This window comes from Melampsora larici-populina (genome assembly GCF_000204055.1).
Source record: "Melampsora larici-populina 98AG31 unplaced genomic scaffold MELLAscaffold_13, whole genome shotgun sequence".
NCBI lineage: Eukaryota > Fungi > Basidiomycota > Pucciniomycetes > Pucciniales > Melampsoraceae > Melampsora > Melampsora laricis-populina.
This window is the reverse complement of record NW_006768777.1, coordinates 1,658,032-1,672,705: the sequence shown is the minus strand read 5'-3', so window position 1 is coordinate 1,672,705 and position 14,674 is coordinate 1,658,032. Positions and strand designations below refer to the sequence as shown.

General features: G+C 40.3%; 4 protein-coding genes across 4 annotated transcripts in view; 1 reads left to right on the top strand and 3 right to left on the bottom strand.

The window, feature by feature from the left end:
- The window catches only part of MELLADRAFT_105498 (uncharacterized protein), a gene marked incomplete at both ends in the record, with an annotated part of 1,414 nt that extends 853 nt beyond the window's left edge, over positions 1-561 (top strand). Inside the window, 4 exons of the mRNA XM_007408693.1 lie at positions 131-218; positions 239-257; positions 301-380; positions 458-561. Coding sequence (XP_007408755.1) covers positions 131-218; positions 239-257; positions 301-380; positions 458-561 — 291 coding nt within the window. The remainder of the gene's footprint in view (positions 1-130; positions 219-238; positions 258-300; positions 381-457) is intronic.
- A 3,711-nt stretch (positions 562-4,272) lies between these two features.
- On the bottom strand, positions 4,273-5,569 carry MELLADRAFT_105497 (uncharacterized protein; the record flags this gene model as incomplete). The annotated part of the gene is made up of 2 exons (XM_007408689.1): positions 4,273-4,359; positions 5,198-5,569. The coding sequence occupies 2 exons, from the start codon at positions 5,567-5,569 to the stop codon at positions 4,273-4,275; spliced, it is 459 nt and encodes a 152-aa protein (XP_007408751.1).
- Positions 5,570-5,624: 55 nt separating this feature from the next.
- On the bottom strand, positions 5,625-6,538 carry MELLADRAFT_85320 (uncharacterized protein; the record flags this gene model as incomplete). The annotated part of the gene is made up of 5 exons (XM_007408688.1): positions 5,625-5,634; positions 5,709-5,755; positions 5,803-5,918; positions 5,986-6,458; positions 6,507-6,538. 5 exons carry the CDS (start codon positions 6,536-6,538, stop codon positions 5,625-5,627), a joined length of 678 nt encoding a protein of 225 aa, XP_007408750.1.
- Positions 6,539-9,271: 2,733 nt separating this feature from the next.
- MELLADRAFT_85319 (uncharacterized protein) lies at positions 9,272-10,749 on the bottom strand (the record flags this gene model as incomplete). The annotated part of the gene is made up of 5 exons (XM_007408687.1): positions 9,272-9,285; positions 9,343-9,823; positions 9,928-10,067; positions 10,134-10,583; positions 10,644-10,749. 5 exons carry the CDS (start codon positions 10,747-10,749, stop codon positions 9,272-9,274), a joined length of 1,191 nt encoding a protein of 396 aa, XP_007408749.1.
- Between the last annotated feature and the right edge of the window lie 3,925 nt (positions 10,750-14,674).

The following is a 14,674-nucleotide window of genomic DNA, read 5'->3' as shown; positions in this document are numbered from 1 at the left end:
CGTAGGAGAGCTGGAAGAATGCATGTATGGACTTTGAATTGTAGGAACTAACTTTGCAATGAGATTACAATTCGGCAAATGACATCATCCCCGTCTGACCGATTACATATCGGGTCTTCGAGTCACACAGTTGATCCGACCCCGTCGTTTAGTAGAGGTTGTGAGATCTGCGACGGAAATAAGTTGTCATTTACGAAGTCACGACTTCCCTATTTACCGTCAGTAAATTCGCGAATAGTCGAAAAACGCAAAGTCAGGTCGGTAATTAATACTCTCGCTGCCGGATACCAATACTGACAGCGAAATCGGTAATAGGCAGCGAAAGACAAGTTCAATAAAATCTTCGGAGCATTTAAGGCCAATTTATAAGCTTAAAAAGCGTAAGTCGCAGCAGCTTTGTCATTGATGATTATCAACGAAGTTAATGACCACATAAGTTGCAGACACGATTGCCTAGGATGTCAAAGCATACAAAGGATTGCGATGGAAATGCCTCAAGAGACAAATTCTGCAATGGTGGACATGACATGCAGAACTTCAACTATGAAACGAGGGTTGTGAACGGGAGAGTCTACATCAAATGCGTAGAATACCAGTCTCGCGGGAAACCTCATGTATTCTGGGTTTTGTTGAGGGATAGAGGGGAGTAGAATGAACGGTAAATGTGGCACTGTCCTTTGAGAAGTTGTGATGCAATGTCGTAGCTATGACGTAACGCAGGCCTATGCAACAATGTGACAGAATACAGTAACTTACACGAGGACGTCGCAATATGTATAATGCGATAGGTCAAATGCAACGAAGTGAGATGTAGCAGCGATGACTGACGCGTCAAGCGAAGCCGAAAGGGCGGCGGGCCGCCCCCGAAGCGCTAGTAGAGTTTATTGTTAGAAATGAGATATGCCACGGAGGTAGTGTATGCCCTTCCTGTCAATGATGATCATGTTCTGATTGCACACAATCATTAGATTATGCCGCTTTTGCCAACTAAGACACAAATACAGTGTGCTACCTTTCTGACCGGGGTCTGATGAGTAAATTTGGAAAATAAGCTGCAATATCCCGGAGTCTCTTCTTTAAATCAGGTGTGGTCCTTGAGTCCCATTTGAAAGTTCCACTTATCAACACAGAAAACCAAAACAACAAGCAGATGAGATGTATCCCAGTACAAGTCAACACCAAGAAAGAGAGCCAGTATCATAGACTTCCATGGAAAGTGAAGAACATGGGCCTTTATCTGAATGATGTACAACATGCTCCATCCTTGACTCAGAGATATTGGATGCAAAACTTCATGTATTCCTTGCAAGTGCCACAGCCTGCAAAGAATTATTCTAGAGGATTCATTTTATAAGCTCATGTATTTGCAGCTAAATAGGTAATTGAATCACTCTTTGGAAAAAAAGTTTTTATGGAGAGTAGAGCATAGATCCTGGAGTGAACCACGAGTATCATGGCAAAATTATATGAAATGCGTGGAGCCCGTGAAATATGACAATTTTGTAGGAAACAAGATGCAATGCAAGATTTTGAACTGACTGTCTAAAAGGAAAGAGAAAATGGTTTTAAAAGAGAGTGGTACGTTATGTTCTTGCTGGGCAATTTCATTCGAAGGTATATTTCCGAGGTGACAAAAGCTCTTAGCGTTGCGAATATACGGCAAAACGTTGAGGGTCATAACCTGGTTCACCTTCGCTGAGAACGATGTTCTGATGATAATCGTGCAATGAGAAGCTGTTTGATAGGGGTCGAGGTCTTTTAGAACCCGCCCTCAATAAATTACGGCGCACAGTAACGGAGAGCCTGTCTAGCTTAGTCTGGAGCTTGTTGAGCATCCCCTGAGCTTTTAATAACATCTCCGGAACTTTGATTGGGGCGGTGTTTTCCAGCTTTTGATAGTATTTGGGATTCGATCAGTAACTTGAAGAACTGACTTTGTTGTATGTAAGCTGGAAGTTCACTCACTTTCAGCCGCCTTCCCCCTCGTACTACATCAACTTGAACTTGCCCCGAGAGCAAGTCGCTGGACCTCAAAGCACCTGACCCTTCTAGGGGGGTAAAGTAGTCCGACCCCGATGGTTCCTTTGTCCCAAGTTTACCAACTTTGCCGATGTCTTTGAGCTTGGAAGCATCTGAAAACTGTTCGACTTCGTGACTAGCGAACTCGAGGGCCCGTTTCGAGAACCGACTAAAGCTACAGCCTTCCTGTGAAGTGCGGGTACAAGGAACCACAGGATGTGCGACGACGGGACTCGTGAGGAAATTACAAAGCGTCATCACAAACAACAAGATCTGTGTATGGAATGGAGCATCAGTGGAGCCGTAATGCAAGCTCATGGATTTCACAAAACTGCGTACGGTGCATGTGTAGCTTGTTATTGATGATAGATGATGTCGGGATATCATGGACCTGAAAAGCGAAGTCGTATGTTGGACTCGCATGTCGTGATGGTAAGGAAAGAAATTAGACTAGAGCCAGGTATGAATCGAAAATAGTTTCAAAAGGAACGAAAGGTGAAAGAAGATTTCCGGGACAGGCAGCAGAGAACAAGGGTGTCGGCGACCTCCGAGGTTTATATGTGCCCTGCGAAATCAACATCCCAGCTATTTTGTGTGCCATCGTCAAGAGATACCTCTTGAGAAGTTTTTCCTCAATCTGAAACTCGCCAATCCCACACATGGCCGAAACGTTTATTACATTTGGCCCAGACTGTTGCAATACTTCAGGGTACTGTATTAGTACTAGCTTAACACAAGTCCCACCGACCGCAGAGAGGTCCCCCCGATTGAAAGAAGTTGCAAACCCAGTCACCGCAACTTTCTTCAATCGGTTTTGAACCCATTGATTCCCGCGGTGCTGCTGTATGAAGCTAGGCTTGACTACAATTGTGTCAGAGTCCAGACTGCTAATGTTCGATGATCAAGTTTATCAGGGTAACTCGTAAGAACAATGTGCAGTACAACAACATACAAGCAAATCGACTGCGTTGTGCATATGAGTCCCTGGCCCGTAGTTTGTCCTATGTATGTTTAAATAAACCAATTTAACTGGTTATGTAAATTTTTCAAGCTTATCAAAGCAACGCGTAAGAAAACAGCACATTATGATAAACTAAATGTGTTACTTGCATCTAAGCTTATACCTATCTATCATTATAACAATAGAGATACGCAGGCAAACAAAGGAAATAAAATTGAAGTTTCAGATAGACATCCATCATGAATGCAGTATGATAATTCTACTACGCACTCTACACACTCCTAGCAGATTGCCACCACTGTGTCCTAGGTTTAAATAAACCAATTTAACTGGTTACGTAAATTTTCAAGTTTTTCAAAGTGACGCGTAAGAAAAAAGCACACCATGATAAACTAAAAGTGTCACTTGCATCTAAGCTTATACCTATCTCAACCTGAGCCCCAAAACCGACGCCCCGAGGGTTCCCCGAGCCCCAAACCCTCGGGGCCCGGGCTCGGTCACCTTTTTTGGGACCCCAGTACATCAGGGGCCCCGTAGGGTTCGGGGGCGGGGTGGGCCTAGTCCTCAAACCCCCAATCTTGTCCGCGGGGAACCCCGGCTTCCTGCGGGTTTTGGGCATTCGGGATAGGGCTTGGGGGGCCTTCTGGAAGCCGGGTTTTGATCGGTTTGGGTAGGGTTTGGGCGCGGGGGGGCCTACTGGGTATTGGTTTGGGGTGCGGGTAGGCCATTACCCGCGTTTTTTGGGTCGGGGCTCAGGCTGATACCTATCTATCATTATAACAATAGAGATACACAGGCCAACAAAGAAAATAAAATCAAAGTTTTAGATATACATCCATCATGAATACTGTGCATGTCATATTACAGTATGATACTTCTACTACATACTCCTAGCAAATTGCCACCAGTTTGTTCTAGGTTTGAATAAATCAATTTGTTCAAACTGATCATGTAATTATTCTAAGCTTATCAAAGGAACATATATGAAGATAGCACATCATGATAAACTAAAAGTGTTACTTGCACCTAAGCTTATACTATCTATCATTATAATAACAATAGAGATACACAGGCAAACAAAGAAAATGAACACAAAGCTTCAGGTATACATCCATCATGAATACTGTGCATGTCATACTACAGTATGATACTTCTGATACATGCTCCTAGCAAATTGCCACTGCTCTTGAAAAATTAAGTCAGATAGATGGGAGGTTCATTGTTTGATGTGGCTGGGTTTTTTCAGGCTTTATATAAGCTAATTTTTGTGTCAAGTGTTTGGGTGTCAACCTTCAAAAAAAGTGTACCACCTTTGTTGGCAAGTCAAATTTCTCATCACCTGGAAAACAAAGTGCAATATTCTTGCTTAATTGATTAACCTGTAGTATGGCTATGGAAGTATCAACATCAAATATGATAAGTGAAAGGCTTTTGAGGTGACCAAATGAGAATTTTGAAGTCAGACCAAAGGAGTTCAATAGGACCCTGGAATGCACCGGTCAATGTGGGTGACAAGGACAGTCCCCTATATTGTTATCAGGTTTAGGAAAAATCCTAAAAAGCCCCTTTTCTGGTCACCCACATACGTTGGTTTTTGGCATTTTGGCTCGGAAAAAAACCCTTTTTGGTCACCCGCATCCAAAAAAAAGGCTGTGGGAGTGTGCAGAAGTGCCAAATGTGCTTTCTGAGCAATGTATTTTAGTGATATAGGCCTAAACATTCATGTGTAAATGAGTGAGTTGTAAACAGTATCTACAAAAACTAGTTCTTTAATCATTTAATTGGAAATTTCACCATTGCTGGGCTGGGTTTTTAATTTAGCTAATTCATCATAGTATTGGTCAATCAACTGTTCAAGATGAACAGATCCAAGTATGTTGCGCATGACCAATGGAATCATATAGCAGCCTTGACCAACATCCTTGAAAGAAGAACCCTCAAAAATGTATACTATGTCGGTAGCATCCAGGAGAGAATGAGCCAACTCATTGGATGACGAGTTTTGAGTTGGTGTTACAACTGGATAAAGGGGGTTGTAGAAGAGGACTTGTACTGCAATATGAGACAGACCCTTCCTTGGATCTCCACTGGTCACAAAAGCATGTTTTTTTGTTGACAAGCTTGTAGGCAACGAGAGTTTTTGCCAAGTACAAAGTCTAAACGTTAAAGATGCATCAGTATTCAAAAAATTATCATTCAATTGTGAGATGAACTTACGTGATTCTTGATAACAATCAGGAAGCTTCCAGTTTTGATAGGGTTTGTGGGCTTGATTTCCCCGCCTTCAAGGAGCCCTTGCAAGTGGACTTGACCAAACACTGCAGAGTCCTTGACAATCCCAGATAAGTCTATCTTCACATTTATATTCCACTGGTGCCTATGCGCTTTGCCCGTGGGGATTTCTTCCAAGTTTTTGATCTTTGAGCAAGCACTTGATTTCACACCACCGCTCTTTGTCTTACTTGTCAATTCCAAAGCCAATTTGTCAGGATGAATGATGTTTTGTTCATTTCCCTTATGATTTACAACCTTGCTATCGTGAAGTTTCCAGATTGCTGTTAAATTGGCACCGATGAGCTTGCCATCCATGACTAGTGGACCAATAGCTATATTGCTTTTTGAGTCATGAGATTGTTGGCAATGCTTATCTGAAGCTACAAAAGTAAGCGAGAGATGTGTCAGTAAATATGTTTAGGGAACTCGCCTAGACAACGTTGATGCTACTTACACACCGGATTGAGCAGGTTTGATATAGACATTGCTGTGTTTTTCAAGCTTTCACTTTCTGAATCATCAGGCAAAGTTTCCAGAAAAAGGTCTACCGAGTTCTGTTCCTTGGTCAAGTGAGCAGCGGCTTCCAGCGCTTGCTTTTCGCGCATTTCACCACCTGTATATCCATACTCGATATTGTAGTGTTGAGTGGCGCAAACAGAGATATCTAAAAACAAAGGATTGGTCATTGATGGTCATCAATACATGTAAAGAAAAAAGGATAAACAACTTACCTGATAAATTTTCAGGTGAGTTTTCAGCCACCTCATCCAGGTCTGGGCCCAGAACATCCTGGATCAGAGATACCAGTGACCCCATTCCAGCAATCAGGGACAGTTGATTGGCTTGCTCATGGGCAATTTCTAGATCCTCGGAAATTTCTTCATCAGTTGGAAACTCGGCAAGAAACTCAAGATGATTGTTTTCAGGCTCATCCGAAAACGCATACTGGTATCCAGAATGCATGTGTTTGGAAGGTGGTATTTTCATTTTCCCTGACATAATGTTTTTGACAATTGCATGGATTTTTGGAGACATCATTCTAGCATCCAGAACAGTGAATCTTGGGGATATAATACACATCCAGCCAAAGATGTGTTTGCATGGTTCACTACCATGTTTCCAAGGGAGAAAAGGAGTGGTCGGATAAAATTCTTGGTGAGCTAAGATGAGCTGAAGCAGTGCAAGCGTTGAGAAAATCTTGAAGCTCTGGGGTGAAATTCAGTTTTGAGCAAAGCTCATCAGTTTGTTAGACTCGGATTGTTGTTTTAAAATATGCTTTTCCATTGTCGCAAGAAAAAATTGGCAGTCCAGGCTGATCTTAGACGTTCTCAATGACCAATCCATTGATTCAACCAGGCATCGCACATCTTGCCTATCACAAACAGGTAGATTGACAACCCAATCATGTCATCATCAGCCAAAGAGACCGCCAAGGTTCTGGAGTTCAAGGTTTGAAAAGCTCAGCCATTGTCCTGCTTGTCGCAGTCAAAGACATCCTTATGAAGGAGAGGGCTCCGACCAGACTGGAGGATAGCAGCTATCTGCTGTATAGATATATGATGTTGACCAATGACAAGGAGGCGTGCTCCAGAGCTCAACTGATTAGCGCCAGTTTTACAAGTGTGCTTTGGGTCTTGGACCATTACTACTGGTTGTGGTGGATGTCCAATCAGAGGAACCTTGACGTGTATGTTATAAGTCGGGTTTGAGTAAGATATATATTGAGTAGCTGTTTCCGCAAGCATAGTTTGAGCGCAGAGTTCAGTCGGTGCGCCATCTGCTCCAATAGATAGGATGTTGATACCAGCATCTTGAGATAATTCCAAGAATTTTGTATGTTTTTTGAGTATATATTCTGAAGTCTCCTTGTTGCAACTAGCAATAAGCACCACTACAAATGTTGGGATGTTAGGCAAAGGAACCTGTAGAGTGTAGGCTCGGATCTGGTGGAAGGAAATAGATAGATTTCAGCAAATCTACCCGCCTGTTTGAAAGAAAAAGTAAACCACAAAAAAGTAAAGCACTTACTTTAGAACAAAGTTCCTCACAGTGCCCGTGGAGAGAGCCCCCAACGTTGGGGGCTCCAACAAGTACAAAGGCTTGCCTTTGTACTCTTGAAGGCCCCCAACGTCTAGGGCGCCCTTCACAGGCACTGTGCCTTGTTCTTGATTACATTTTTTTACCAGATCTGGGAGCTCAGAAGGATCACCAAAAGCAATATCCCCTCCTTGCGCCCCAACTAAACAGCCATTATGATATCGAAGGCGCTTGACACACACGGTGTGGTAATCAAAATATGAGACCAATCAAAAAATCAAAAAAAATCGAATTTTGAATTACATCAATTATATTACATATAGTTTAATATTTACATCATTTTATCATTCAAACAAACTTATCAAGATAAGTATAAACTATTAACAAACAGATTACAAAAAGAAAGAAAGAAAAAAACATAAGAAAAACTCGAAAATAGAGGTATACAGGTTGGAAATGGTTTTTAGGGTAGTAATATTAGGTTTATGGGTTTAGTAGGGTTGGAATACGAAAGAGGAGCATTGTTTTAGTCAGCAACAACTTTAATCTTGGTGGTTGATAAGAGAAAATAGAAGTTATTAAGGAAATGGGAAAAAGTCGAAATTGGTAAACAAGGGTTTACAGGTAGTTTTACATATGTAACAGTAGTATTAGTAATGAATAAAGTTTTCAAGGGTGTTTTTAGGGATTTTCACGGTTGGAGATTACTGTGTAATGTTACAGAAGGCAAGAAAGGCTTAGTAAAAGGTGTGAAAAGTGAAGAAAATAGGTGAAAATAGTCGAAAATGAAGGTTTTCAGCTGATTACATGTGTCAAATGACGTCAGAACATGATAAGTAATAGCTCATTCGACGCAGAATCATCAAATTCATAATGTACAATCTTTAAATCATTAGTAACAGAGGTGTATGACAAAAGTTATAAGGAATCAAAGGATTTGATTACACATCAACAAGATCACAAATCATTAATAACAAGCAATTACATCATTGAAATGCTGAATCATCATAAGATCAAATCAATATTCATTCTAGAACATTCAGAACACAGCATATACACAGCATATACACAGCATTTGATCATAAGAATAGAGATTAGTCATGTTTTACTGGTCAAATTAGTAATAAATCTTATCAGATGATGAATAGAAGATCACATTACATCATAATAATGATCATAATGGGTTGATGAGGTACTGATGGCGAAATTTAGGAATGTAGAGAGTGGTTGAATCATTGGATCAAAGCTGTTTACCAGCATTTTAGTCATCTTTTGGTTTTTTAGATGGTAAAGAGGATTTTTTAAGAGCTGTTTACCACTTTAACAATTTGTATTGATGTGTTCATAAACTTGTGTCTTTTGTGCGAAATTATGTTTCCTTTCTTCTTCATCTCTTACATAGCATTAATCATTTTTATCATTATAAACTTATTAGAGCAGTACTAGGTCACTCAAATCAGCCCTTCATCAGAAGAGAAATTTGTTTTATGTGCTTTATATGACACTGTCATTCTGGAATAATATCAAAAAGATATTGAGCTTATTTTTCAACATTTTGACTCGACTGGAATAACACTTTAAATGTGTTGAGCTTATTTCTCTGGTGCTTTTTATCAAGATACTTTTCTCTTATTATCAAAGACCTGGTTATATTTCTCTGTTATCAGGAGACTTTAACAACAAAGTCCAGTTTGTTAAAGATTCTCAGAAAGAGCAGTCTCAGACACCTTCTTTAGATCTATTATATCTTCAGATTATCCTCTTTCAAAGCACTGTATAGCCCTTGTTGTGCTATAAGTACTACAACGGTTTGATTGGAAGCTGCTGCTACTGGACCAGAATAGCCAAGATCTTTCAAGACTTGAGCGATACGTTTGAAATTGTCAAAGTGAATACCATTGAGTAGTTGCATTCCTTCTCTGGCTCGGGTCATTCTGAGACTTCAAGTGCTACGTCCCACAAAGTTATTGTTGAAGAGATTCAGAGCGCGCAGGCTGATAGCGCCAAGCGTCATGACAAATTTGTCAAGGCACAAAAAACAATCTTCATACCTCGGGTAGTCTTGCCGGCATTCTCGTGTTCAGCTTTGACTGCAACAGCCTTGATCAACCCGCATGTTGCATCCCAATTGTCAAATAAGCCATTTCGAGCTGAGGCAGCAAGAACCATGCAACAGTCAGAGAAATCTCCCTTTGAAGCCTTCTCAATCAAAGTTGACAAGAGACGTGCATGTTTAGACTTTAGTACTGTAGGTGTAAATGTGTTGATGTTATCTGACATGTAGTTATCGCGGCCGTACTTCATCGTTTCAGCTTCAGCATACTTCATATTGAGGGCTTTGATCAAGCTACGCAGATGTTTGAGATCTTCACAAGCTGGACAGACAGCGTTCTTGATGGTTTTCTTGGCCATAAAAGTTTTACTACACTGGCTAGAGTAGATTGAATTGCGGTCTCCGTGGCACTTGATCTGCCATTTCGATCGAGCATCTAGAGAGTAATCAATTGAGATTTCTGTGCATGAGTCAACTTGCTCTCTTGAGCAAGTTGGCCGAAAGGTTCTTGGCAGATTTCGTGTTGGACGTTGCCACAATAGATTGAGAAAGATCTTGTGACAAAGGTTGCAATGGACTGTACAGCTCGGTCGTGTTTCCATGTATTGTCGTTGAGTCCCGGACAGTCGATTTCAATCGTGTTCTTAGCAGTTACCGACCTTCCAAAATAAGATGTTAACTCAGTAGTCTCCTTGAGGTCATCAGTTTTCTCTTTGCATGCCTCTGTTACAAAAAGAACATCAAAAATCAGTACAAAGATCAACTATTATCAATAGCAAAATCACTTACCAGAGGCCCAGTGATTTTTTGCAACTCTAACACAACCACCATTTAGCCAGATTCTTTTGGCACCACAATGGCAAGCAAGATCTTTACCTCCAGGGCGGTCTTCCACCTGGCATTGGGAGCAGTTCTCGCCAGGTTTTGATAAAGGGCACAGTTCAATGATCTTGTTTTTCTTTGGGAAAGAACCTCCGGTAAGATTCTTGGGGAAAGTACCTCTGATGAATACCAGATCACTGTCATTGTCTGATTTGTGGTGTTTTTGATTGTCAGAGGATAAAACTATGATTGTCGATTTCTTGGTACTAGTAGAAGCTGTTTGTGGCTGCTTGGATGGACGCTGTAGGGTCTCAGAGGTCTTTGAGTGGGACACCACTTGGCGTTTCTCACAGCTAGGTTGTTTGTCAGGATTCTTATTGACAGCTCCCACATCTGATTCGAGTTGTATATAAAAATCTCCAATCAGTTACATACATAAATCTTGAATCATGAAGACTGCTAAAGCTACAAACTCACCTATAAGTGCGGTTATAATGTTGTCAAGCTTGATCTTGACAAGTTTGTCAGAATCAGCATCCCATGTGTGATGCTTTAAAGCATCCTTGATCCATATGACCACCATCGGAAGTCCAAACCACCCTTTTGATATATTTCAATTGATACAATCTTTTCCGTATACAGTATCAAGATTGCTGTTTACTGAATACCACATTCCTTCATCGGGATTGGTGACTGCAGCATTAGAGAAAGTCATGTAGGTTGGATCTTTACTAGTCCCTTCTCGAAGACCAGGGCAGTGGTTACACAGCTCTTCATTCTTTTGTAGAGTTTCATTGAATGATAACATGATTCACGCGGGTTTACCTGGGTTTACAGTGGGTGTATGCAGGGCAGCGGTGTTTGAGGGCGTTTGTGGCTGTTGCTGGATCTTTGTGAATTGATGAATAAGCTTTAAAAAGTTTGTTTATCAGGATTTTCAGGATTTGTTTGGAGAAGTGCGAAGCTTGCGGAAGCTTGCGGATGTGTGAATTGATTGAGAGAGGGGGCTTGGGGAAACCTAACCCTAGAAAGTCCCCTTCCAGGTCACCCACATTGAATATTTGAACCTCAAAAGTCCCCTTTCATGTCACCCACATTTTGGTGAAATTTGGCCAAAAGTCCCCTTTTTGGTCACCTACATATGACCAAAAGTCCCCCAAAAATACACCTTTTCCGTCACCCACATTGACCGGTGCAATCCAGGGTCCTAGTTCAATGGACTTGTGTAGCTTGATTGAGTCTATTGGTGTCAAATATAAGGAGCCAGGATCATACACAATTTTTATCTTCTGATTTTCATCCTTGACTTTCATTCTTTGCCTCCCATAATTCATTTCTTTTGGGTTTAAAGGAATCTTGTCAAAAAATAATCAATGACCAAATCTTTAGTGTTCATAATCTATCTTACAATCTACCCTGATGTTCCCAGTTGCTATACACATATCTGTGCCCACAGATGGCATAAAATCAGAACATTTTTGTATTGATGTGTTGCATTGATGTTTTTGTAACATTCTTGTTGTGTAACTTGATTTCCAGTTTGGTTTACCTTGCTTTCCCTTTTTATTTATTAGTTAAAAAAAATCAGGACCACACCAAAGGTCTAGGTAGGGGGTTTTGTAAAAAAAATCACTGATTTCAGCCTTTTCATACCAAAAAAAACATATGGGCCTGTTTGGCATGGTGCAATATACATATATGCTAATACAATACACCAAACCAATATACAGTATATTGGCATATACATATGTCAAATTTTAAAAAACACTGGGGTGTTTGGTATGATCAGTTGGACCAAATATTAAATCATATTTGTCTATCCTGTTACAGCTGTTGTAAGATCTATCGGTAGATTTTGCGACCATTGTGTTGTTGCCGGATTTAATGTAAAGGTCAAAAACTCAAAAAAAACCCTTCTGGGATTGAGAACTCTACTGCCTCCAATCTAGTACAATAACAATTGAGTTAGTCTCAAAGTGACAAAATTTTGAGTTTTTGACTTCAAAAGTTAAATCTGGTGACAACAAAGCTTTTCAAAAATCTGCCAATAAATCTTACAATGGCTGTACTTGTGCACAGTTTTATGTGTTCTATTCTCTTATCTCTCTTTCTCTATACTCACTGAACTCTTGTGTAACAATTAGGATTGTTCTTTCAAATAGCTTTTGAAAGCTGTGAGGCCTGTCTTCTGTTTTACTTACATCATCTTGATTACCCCAAGAATGCATAAGTATGCATCTGATCTTATCAAAATTATCTTTTTATTTCTGTTTATCTGTTCTGAATTGACTCTGTCTTTTTCTATCATGTTGCTTGTGCACAGGCTTGTTCTTTCAAATAGCTTTCTCACACTGTGAGGCCTGCAGGTACCGCCAACATAGATACCTGGGCTTGAAAAATCCGAGGCATCACTGGATATATACCCTTGGACAGATCTTGTCTGAGGTGTTGATTCAAGGTATCTTTTGGTGCAAAAAGATACCTTGGAAAGATTCTGTCCAAGGTTTTCAATCCAACAATACCCCGTATTTTTCAATCCAAGGCATCTATGTTGGCTGTGCTGTTTGTTGTTTTACTCACTTCATCCTGATTACCCCAGGTTCTATTCTTATACGGCAAATCCCCAAGCTCACTATCCATTTGAGCATCTATATTTACACAAGTACCTCAACAGACTTAGTAGCACTGGGTGGGGGGATGGCTGCATTGTGCTACCCAACATGAGGTCCGTGCACCAATCATTGCCAATCAACAAGGAAGTCACTTTAAATGCAAAAAATAATTGGAAATGATCAATAATGCAGAATTGATGCAGAAAAATGCAGAAAAATGCAGAAAAATGCAGACTTAATCCATTTCTAAATTGAATGTAATCAGTTTTCACCTTTGAAAAATATATTATATTTGCAGTGTGAGTTCAGTGCTATTTGACTAAAAGACTAACCCCTTTATTTTTGATAGATTCACCTATATCAACCAACACTTAAGTTTTGCCTAAGGAATAAATCATGTTAACCAAGTAACTTGCCTTAGAAGACTATCAAGTGATTGCACCTTGATTAATTCACTGGCAGCAGTATCCTATCCTGCCCCAAAGACAACTATATCTAACACTCATAGACTAGAATTTCAAGGTTACTTACAAAGAACCAAAAAATAACTTTCAAGCACCAAAACTTATTTGATAAAAGACTTGAAAGACACATCTTGTACGTTCTACTCAGCCTTGTTCTTCCTAGATTCTCATACATTCAGAGTCCTAGGCTGACATGTCACAACCCCAATCCAGCTGCATTATTCCACTATAACCAGCTGAGAACATCACACCAGATGAAATGATTAATGCTGTACTAGCCAATGGGACAATTTTCAGGACTACATTTCCTTTGGCTGCCCCAGTCTTATTCACTGAGAAGGAAGACAGGAATTCAAGACCCTGTTTCAACTACCGCAAGCTGAACACTGTCACTGTCAAGAATTACTACCCTCTACCATCAACAATGGACTTTGTTAACAGTCTTTGGATGCCAATGGATTTACCAAATTGGACTTTTGGAACACTTACAGAAATGTGTGTGCAGCTGAAGGCTGTGAAGATATATTGGCTTTCATATGTCAAGCGGGTCAATTTTCTCCATTGACTATGCCTTTTGGACCAACCAGCACTCTTGGGTTTTTCCAGTATTTCTTGTAGGACATTCCACTGAAACATATTGGAAAGGACACTGCCACATTTCTAGTTGATACAATGATCTACACCAAGAAGAGCTGCCAACATAGATGCCTTGGATTAAACAAACCAAGGCATCATTGGATACAAATCCTTGGACAGATCTTGTCCAAGGTTTTCAATCCAATGAGACCTCAGATTTTTCAATCAGAGGTATCTCTGTTGGATGTGAGGGGTGCTCAGCACAAAAAGACAGTCCTTGAGATCCTAGAAATATTAGAAAAGCATCAACTGTGGCTGAAATTGTGAAAATGTGGATATTTGAGATCTGAGGTCAAATATTGGGCCTTTTATATCTCACAACAAGGTTAAAATGGACCCAGCTAAGGTCCAAGCTTTGACCAAATGGCCAGCCCTTAGAATTGTAAACTTACTGCACCAATTTATAGGCTTTGCAAATTTTTATTGCTGGTTAATCAATCAATTTTCACAAATAACTAGACCCTTGCATAACTTAACCAAGAACACCACATGGTATGTGTGGGACAACAAATGCAATAAGACCTTTGAATGATTCAAGGCGGCATTCACATCAGCACCTATCCTGAAGATCACAGACATTTATAAGCAGTTCTTATTAGAGTGGGATTGTTTGGACTTTGCCCTAGGGGCAGTATTATCTCAGTACTGTGAGGACAATGGTCAGGTATGTCTTGTGGATTATTTATCTTGCTTGTTAGTGCAAGCAAAGTGTTACCATAAGATTTTGGATAAAGAGCTACTTGCCATTGTCACATCATTCAAGGAATGGCAAAATTATCTAGAAGGAAACCCTCAC